This window comes from Hipposideros armiger, unplaced genomic scaffold (assembly GCF_001890085.2).
Source record: "Hipposideros armiger isolate ML-2016 unplaced genomic scaffold, ASM189008v1 scaffold_1114, whole genome shotgun sequence".
NCBI lineage: Eukaryota > Metazoa > Chordata > Mammalia > Chiroptera > Hipposideridae > Hipposideros > Hipposideros armiger.
In genome coordinates, this window is record NW_017732464.1 from 375,684 (window position 1) to 385,050 (window position 9,367).

At 38.5% G+C, this 9,367-nt stretch overlaps 1 protein-coding gene across 1 annotated transcript; it reads right to left on the reverse strand.

Annotated features, from left to right (window-relative positions):
- Nucleotides 1-1,145: 1,145 nt before the first annotated feature.
- Nucleotides 1,146-8,672, reverse strand: LOC109376363 (interstitial collagenase-like). The gene is made up of 10 exons (XM_019632269.1): nt 8,517-8,672; nt 7,831-8,075; nt 7,589-7,737; nt 7,224-7,349; nt 6,332-6,487; nt 6,076-6,193; nt 3,855-3,988; nt 2,751-2,913; nt 1,944-2,047; nt 1,146-1,709 (listed from the first exon to the last, which is right to left on the reverse strand). The coding sequence occupies exons 1-10, from the start codon at nt 8,625-8,627 to the stop codon at nt 1,600-1,602; spliced, it is 1,416 nt and encodes a 471-aa protein (XP_019487814.1). The 5' UTR covers nt 8,628-8,672; the 3' UTR covers nt 1,146-1,599.
- Nucleotides 8,673-9,367: the final 695 nt, after the last annotated feature.

The window sequence follows — 9,367 nt, forward strand, 5'->3', positions numbered from 1 at the left end:
AGTTGTTAATTCAACCAAGCCAAAAATGTTATCTAGCATTAACCTCACATTTATATTCTCTACTGAGATAATGTTTGCATTTTGATTATAAATCCCAATTAAATTTCAGAGGTAGTAGTATTTGTTTTAACCAATTATTTGAAAACTTTGGAAGCCATTCCTCAAGGTATACAGTTATGAAATGAGGNAGAGAGAGAGAGAGAGAGAGAGAGAGAGAGAGAGAGAGAGAGAGAGAGAGAAGGAGAGGTGACAAAAAGAGAGGTTACACTACTCTCCAAATTCTTAAGTTGAAAAATGTCTACCTCAGAATCATGAATACCTCAAAATATTCTCAAGACTCTCTATGTACTTGGAAAGTCTGTAAACACCATGATGACCCTCTGAGCAACTCATAAAATTCGTGGTGCTTGAAAGCTACCTGCAAGACTCTTACCTATATTAATATCCTCCCAAATTAGGCATGATAGAATAGTGTTTTTTCAGAAAAACTAGATTACGCAGCTTTAACAAAATCTAAAATCTTAGTGGCATAGCCACACTTTTTTTATTAAAAAAAAATCTACTGAAGTTTGGAGTGGTGGTCTAGCAATTCAATCTTATTCCATCTTGTGGAAACTCTCTCAGGACTTGCTTCTACAATCAGCACAGCAGAGAAGGGGAGATCACTTGGAGGAATTTGTACTGGCAATCAAATGTTTCCATCCAGGCTTGCTATTGGTCACTTCTCAGCACAATCCACTGGCCGGGACTTGTCAGATGCCACTGCCCACCCCTCCAAACCACAACTATAAGGAATTGGGCTGTGGGAAAACATAACCTTTCTGTGTGTGCAGAAGAAGAGAGAAGACTGTCCTTAGAAAACCCTATCATGGTATCACTGCTTTTACCTAAAACCAATTTTGGAATCCTTATATGGAACATGGGAAATAGACTTTTCCCACTTACATATGATGTAAATTCCATGAGAATGGAGCATATTTGAACTTTCTGTATTTCCTAATTTTCCACATGAATATTTTGCATAGTTGTCTATTTCCTATTTCAAATTGTAAAATAAACCTCTGTAAGTGTGGCTTTATAATCAAGAAATAACAACCATATAATTTAAATGTATTCGTTTATAAAAAAGTAGAGACATGAATGGCTTTATTCAAAACATAAACATTTTATTTTCTGTTTAAGGGACTACATTAAAAGTAGTCCCTTGCATACTGGAATAATACTGGGTAGTGGCTGCTCACAGGTCCTTTTCTTCTGGTGAAGATCCTCTCTGCTGAGAGATGTTCATCACTGGGGCTACTCTCCAGGATCAATCTCAGAGTCTTTTACTTTGGAAAGAGCTTCTCTTTTTGCAAAACTGGCTCATATGAATCAATAAGCCACGAACTTGATCATCCTTAGCTCTCATTTGTGGAACAAAATTGTAACAGTACAAAATACATTGCATTCTAAGTCATTAAAAAATATGCAGAGTGAGCTATAAAATGAGATTTTACTTAATAGCCTTGTATTTTATGTAAAAAAAAAACATTGCTTTTCAGGAAAATACCTTCCTTGGGTTCTCAAAATATATTTTTCTATTCAGCTTTGAAACAGTGGTCAATTTTGTCTGCAGTTGAACCAGCTATTAGCCCTCTCGAGAGTCAAAATTCTCTTCGTTTTAGGATCAAATTTGTATTGCCTTGTTCCACGGAAGAAATAGAAAAATCCTAGAAATAAAACAAAAGAGATTTACTATGTTATACAAATGATTTCTAGGTTTAACTTGAATTCTTAGAAAACCCAAGTCATTTGGGAGAACAAATATTTTTGGCGTTTCCTGTCAAAATAACAATACGGATGCTTTTCTATGGCAATGATATATAGAAGAAGAAGAAAAAAATACACACACACACACACACACATACACACACACACACACATACACACACATATTCACTTACCATTTTTCTGGAAAACAGCATCAACTTTGTTGCCAATTCCAGGAAAGCCATCTGCTATCATTTTGGGATAACCTGCATCCATGGATCGTTTATATTCATCATACCTGGTCAAAAAATAATTAAAAGTGTCAGATCCATTCGTTAAATGTGTAGCCTTCTCAAAATCATTACAGAAAATTCACAGCAAGACTATAATATGAACTTTTCTGTTTGTTTGTTTGTTTTTTAGCTGAGCCATCCTGCTACCTGTTGGCAGCTCAGCGGCTGCTCAGCTCGGGCTGGATTCGAACCGCTGTTGCTCAGAGCTCAAACTCTTGAGCGAGCTCTTAACAAACTGAGCCACTCGGCCGGCCCCTATAATATGAACTTTTAATGTCATAGATCATGTGTAAAATGGGGAGCAGGATGAGGTGAGGTAGGATGTTGGGTGGATTAGAAGATTTATAAGGTCCTTCTGAACTCCAGCATCTAATTCTAAGTCTTCAGTCGGTGCCACACAATGTCCCTATTAAGGTAAAATGTGACTAAACATAAGTTTCTGTTGGCTGATGTAGCTCTACGAAGATGAATGCCCTCCTTTTTACATCATCTTTTTCAAATTCAGCTCCAAGTGCTCCCTGGATTCCTGGGACAGGTAGTGCATAATACCCGTAATTATTGATGAAGAGGTTTGGAGGCTGGATGCCATTCATAGAAAAAGCAGCTAGCCAAGATAATATGAGACTCATTTAAAAATGGTTCAGTGTAGAACTTTCTCTCTACCTTGGGGGAACTGGTGCCCTAATATTTTCTGCACTCAGTCTTTACCTCCAGTAATGGTGAGCAACAAAGAAGTATGTTTTTCCAGTATCTTCCTGAAAAACAGCAGCATCGATATTTTTCACACTTCTGGGGAAGCCAAAGGATCTGTAGATGCTCCTGGGGTACCCAGGCAGCACATCCTGCCCTCGAACAGCCCAGTACTGATTACCTGCCAATCAAGAAACGGGGGTGAAAATACTGCAGACAGTGAACAGATTGCCAGGTAAGTTCTTAGACTTACACGCTAGAGCAGTGTCTTGCCTACATATTAGAATTATCTCAGGAGGTTTTTAAAAATACTGATGCGAGTATCCTACTCCAGACCAATTAAATCAGTATATTTTTTAGAGTTTCCCAGATGATCCTAGTCTGCAACAGCTTTGAGAATGACTGGTTTATGAGGTTGGGGGCTTCTTTCCAAATGTCCAAATGACTTGAAAGTTCATGATGCCACCTCAGTGATAGTCAATTCATAGTATTCAGGACTTCTCATAGTTTAATGTACATACCAATTACCTGGGAACTTTGTTAAAATTCAAAGTCTGGACTGGGACCTGACAACATGGATGGACCTTAAGGGCCTTATGCTAACTGAGATTCTGTATATCTAACAAACTCCCCAGGTGATGTCGACACTACCAGTGTGAGGACCACACTTTGTAACAAGGCTGCAGGCTCACCATGTAGCTGACCAGTGTGGGACAAAAGAATATCCATTTAATATTTGTATTAAAATAGCTCTAGGGAATCACACAGTTCAAATATTTCTGTTCCAGCCCTCTACAGTACTAATCCAAGTCTCTCAGTTTTATTTCTCAGCTCCCCCAGCAATGTGGAGATGGTTTAAAATGCACAAATAGTTTTTACAGAAAACACTTTCATAAGTCCAGATTCATAAACAAGCCAGAAAATTTATATCTCCAGTTATATGCTTTTAATATTAAATGACTTAGAAATACATTATGAAATTCTTAATTAAGGTGATGGACTCACATTGATTTGGTGAGTCTTAGATTTTTTAAAATTCCATGGAGAGAGTTAGTATTCTCTTGTATCTCAGCCAATGAAAAAAAGAATTCATAGAAACTGAAAAATAAGTGGAAGCATTACCTTTAAATAACCGGACTTCATCTCTATGAGCAACCTCATAAGCAGCTTGAAGTCCATTTGCCAGATTTGGCCAGAAAACAGCAATGAAATTGAGCTCAGCTTCAGGGTAGAAAGAATTTACGCGCATGTAGAACCTGGTTTGAAAAAAAAAGAAAAAAAGGTTGTGATCTAATCTACAGCAAGCGCTGGCTGACATCCATCTCCTTCTATTGCTGGCACTAGTGGTGTGCTGGTAAATATTTAACATCCGACTCTCTAAGGTGGGGTGGGGAGGAGTCCCGGTTTGTAGCACTTGCTTGTTTCCATAGTGAAAATACTCCCACCATGGCAGATTTCAAAACATGTGCAGTAGTGGCTGTTGTATAGGATTTCTACCATACAAATAGCATTAGGTATAAACAACCTCAAGAACATAAATCAATAGTAAAATGTAGCAAATTAAGTACAAAGAGGTGAGTTTTTATTATTTTTATTATCTTTGGTTTAAATGCAATTGTAAGTTGATATAATTTAACTTTTAATAATAGCTGTGTTTAACAACCAGCTGGAAAATTCTCAAAATTTAAAAATCAGCTTTGGTGAGCCATTGGGATCCCCCCTGCAACATAGCACTGGATGGAACACAATACAAATGAATATCCTATCCACATTAGTGTACACTTCCAACATATAGGCCATTTACCTACGTCATGCCCTACCTCATAAAAATCCTGCAAGGGAATATTATTCATTTTACAGATGAGAAATTAAGGTCAAGGAGGCAAAAGGAGGTGTCTAAGGCCATGCAGCTGATAAGAGGCAAAGGTTAATTTTAAACTCAGATCTGGCAGCCAGTCTTTTTATCTTGCTTTGGTTGGTGGTTAACAAAGCTGATTCTATAGCCCATAAGGACTGGGAAATGGCAAAGCATAGACTGTCGTGTGGGCTGACAGAAGAGTTTCCAGATTCCAGGCCAAGGGAAGACTATGATGACCTTGGCAGTCAGAAATCTGACTTCTAGACCTTGTAACAGTTATAGTAACAGTTACTATTACTGTTTCTAGCATTCCATGTCTTCATGGCTTGGTGACATTTAAATGATCTCAGTGTCCTTTCAGTTCCTGCAAATCCTAGACTTTGTGCTGTTCCTTGGAGTAATCCTTCAAATACTTGCTTGGATAGATGTGCCCTGCTATACTAAGAGCTTTCCTTAAACACCATGTATTTCCTTAGAAATCCCCAGCATTGAGCCACACCCTAGGTGGTTTACATCCAAGCTTATCTTATACACTCAAAAATAATTAAGAAGAGGATGAAAAGCATTACCAGCCAATACCCTGCATTTTGGGGTAGATATAAACACAAAGTAGTAAAACAGCATCAACAACACACTAAAAAAAATAGCTGAAGAGAAGCGAGCCTTTCTGAGCACCCCTACTTTCTATGTGCTGTGGACTGTATCATTCAGAAAAAGACAATATTATTATTTTGCCTGGTCCTTTAGAAATCAGTATGGTACACAGAACAGGCCTGTTCCTCCCGTGTGAGGGGACCCACCCCAGCCTTTTTGAGGCCACATGCTGCAGAGGGAGACCTAGGGTCTTCTGAGGTGGGAAGCACATTGTGATTGCTCATATCCTCCCAAGAGAGGGGGCTCATGAACTCATGGGGATTCCTCCACAATGGCTCCCACCCTTCTCTAGGCCTCTGGGGGCAACAGAGTCCTATCATGATCACACGCTTTGGGAGGATTATCTTTTACAGGATAGAAGGAGTGATACTTAAAAGGTATCAGCATGATGGTGCTATGAGAAGGACTGATTTCTCTTAATAAAGTACTAACATACTGATCAACATAAAGAGTGCCATAAATGAAAAGAGCCCTGGAGTAGGGGTCAGAAGTGCAATTACTGCTCTGTTACCAAAGAACTCGGTGCCCTGAAAGGGTCTCTTTGTTTCTCTCTGCCTTACATTATTGATCTTTAAAATGGGATTATATTTACTGGTTTTCCGCTTCAGTGGTATTTCTTTCTGAGAATCAAATGGCAAAATGCATGTGGGAAAACAAAGTTGTTATAAACTCATTAGGTTTTGCAAATGCAAGCAAGTGCTATCACATAATTGTGTATGTAAACAATTATAAGATAAATAACATGTGAAGCACAGTAGTGGCCCATAGGGACCCATAGTAGTGAGTGTTGTTATTATTACAAACACAAAACTAGAAGAATTGATGTCTTACTTGTCTTTGAAGAACATCACTTCTCCCCGAATCGTAGTTATAGCATCAAAGGTTAGCTTACTGTCACATACTCGTGGGGTTTGTGGACCTGTTGGCAGGGTGGGATTTTTGGAAGGTCCTAAAGAAAAAAGGGATCTTGAGTTAGTGCCGCCTGGCACTGGAAACCTACATAAACGATGAAGGACTGCTTCTTAAAAGATATAGCTAGTGGCTGTTGTAATGGCCCCTTGTCTATGATATTTTTCTTTATACTCACCGTATATGGCCTGGATACCATTGATGTCATCTTGAGAGAGCTGAACATCACCACTGAAGATGTAGCTGGGGAACATTAGTGCCCCAATATCAGAAGAATGAGCGAGTCCAAGGGAATGGCCCAATTCATGAGCAGCAACATGATACAAGTTGTAATCTAAAAGTGCCAATAAACCCATTTGTAATTAATTGAAATGTTTTCAGTTATGAGATATTTAATTTAGAAGTAATGTACAACTCTATAAAGACTAATGCTCATATTTTCTTTATAGCTTTTTAAAATATATAAAAAACTTTTTTTTCCTAAGGCAAGAGGGATATATTTATTAATAGTGAAGAGATAGGTTAAAACCTAAACTCTATGATTATACTGATACAATTAAAAGGCAAACTCAGTTGACTGAGAGCCTAGCACAGATTCATCAATCTTGTCAGTGAATAGATGACACATATTATTTCACAAAGAAGCAATAGAGATCTATTAACATGATTTTTTTTCCTGTTTATAAAATTGTTATATGCTTAATGCTGGAAATTTTGGAAAACACGTATAGCCTCTCCTCCCTTAAATTACACGCAATCTTACTACCACTATTAAATCTTGGTGTGTTCTTCTAGTAAAAAAATTCTATATAGATACCCACAAGTAAAACATTAGAATTTTCAACATTTTTCTTAATAGAAATTTTAAAGTGGCCTATTTGTAGCCAATAAGTTGTTGTTGCTAACAGAAATACACTTTTCTTACTCTTTTCTAAATGTATTATGAATTTTCTAAGTGGTAGTAAAAAAAAATGCTTCCATTGATGTATTCTTTTAGTTAAATCAATCAATTCTTACAATGAACCCTGAAGGGATGGGGGAATTGAGAAAGGCAAGACTGGTTGACTTACCTGTGAAATCGTTAGTCCACCTTTCATCTTCATCAAAATGAACATCCCCTCCAAGACCTGGGCCTGGTTGAAAAGCATGAGCAAGGACTTCTCCAGGTCCATCAAAGGGAGAATTGTCACCATGATCTGCAGGAAACAGAATTCAACAAATGACCCTCTTCATTCTTATTTAGGCTAACAGAGGAAGACAAGCATTTGCTTTGCTAAAAGGACAACAGATTTCCATCAAATATGACATAATTTCCCCCCCTTAAGCCCATAAAATCAACATTCCTCTCAAGCAAGGAATTCTAGCTGTAAAGGTGAAGAGATTTAGTGGCCAGATAAAGTTAAGCTGTTGAAGTTTTGCTGTAAGAAGAGCTTACCTCTCCAAGCAAACGATATCATTATGTCTGCTTGACCCTTAAAGACCTTGGTGAAGGTCAGGGGTGACACATTACTCCAGAGTTGAAAGGCTTTCTCAATGGTATTGTCCACAACTGCTCCCGGCAAATCTGGTGTGTAATTTTCAATCCTTAAAATGAAATAAATTAGAGACACATAGGACCTCATTTCTTATGGCTCTGATGGGAAATAGCATTCTTACTTTGGTGCTCAGTTTGGTTACCTGTAGGTCAGGTTTGTGTGCTCCCAACGAGGGTTCCCCTCAGTGAGGACAAATTGAGCTACGTCAGGCACCCCACATCTAGCCTGCTTCATTACATTCAGGGTTTCAGCATTTGGCTTCCCAGTCACTTTCAGCCCAAAGAATTTCTGCATTTGCTTCAGTTTTTCAACCACTGGGGTAATCTTTCTCTGCTTTTTAATTTGTTTCTCATTACTCTTCAGGTTGTAGTAGTTTTCCAGGTATTTCTGGTGAAAGATACAATTACTGAAACAAAATGCGAAATCTTTCCCATCTTTCTAAAGATTTGACAGTTTTAGTTGAAACAGTGCTATTTTTAAAGAATATGCTTAGATTTCATGGTCCTTCTTACCTTTATTATTGGTGAAAACTGCAATTTCAGAGAAGAAATCTATTTACTATTAAGTACTATGAAGTCAGAGTTACAATTTGTAGTGCTAAATTTGCATATCATTCCTTTAGTTCCCTGTCACCTCCAGCTTGAAAAGGAGAGTCTATGCATGGCTAGATACATTCTGGGAGAGAGTGACCTTTCTAAGAAATATTTCTCTTTGTAAAAAATCCACTCTTGCGTAAATTTCACTATACTGCTACTACTACTTCGTTATCCTGTGGGGGAAATGCAAATGAAAGCTTTTGCATTTCTGGCATTGAAATTCAGCATTTACCTGGATCATCTCCATATCCTGCTCTTGTGTTTCTGAAGTCGCTGCTGGGAAGCCATGAGACCCCGTGCCCCAGAACAGCAGCAGCAGCAGCAGCAGAGGAAGGCTGTGCATGCTGACCTCTGTCTTCTTAGCTAAAGAAATCTGAAGGCTCCCCACCTGCCGGCTGTTCCAATATCTCAACTAGGGAACTCCCTCTATATATAGAGTCTTTGCACATCCTGAAAACCGGAAGTGGTCTGACTCATTTTTCATAACATCCTCTTGATTAGCAGTGAATAGCCTGAGCAATCATCAGAAGTGATGACTCCAAACAGATTATTTGGGTTTTCTTGGTGTAGCAATCTTATGATTAATATCAAACAGGACGTGTATGAAGGAGACATGCTGGACCATGTAAACAGCTGTTTTCTCCAATTCTTTCCTATTTGAGAAAAGCCTTATTATATAGGACACAGATCACAGAGTACTCCATGGCCTTTTTAAAAAAAAAATAGGCTTTTGTTACTTGATTCTGCTGGTTGTACAGTGCTCCGGGCTGTAAACACACTTTGCTTCTAGGGCACAGGGCAGAATTGCTGACACAATATGCTCTCTGGCTGTTCAATACCTGTACTGACTAAAGTCTATTTAGCTCCACAGGCATTCACTTTGGGGTGACTCTCCTGGGTTCATAGGTTTACCTTTTGACTTTGCTAAACTGTCCAGTACACTAATTGCATAGCATGATTGTTTCCTTTAATCTTTATTCAGGCCCAGGATCTGAGAACCTTGGCTGAGAAGACCATAGTCCACAGGTGGGGTATGTGATAACTCCCTGCCCTGTGTAAACCTTGCTCATGGGCATCATGGGA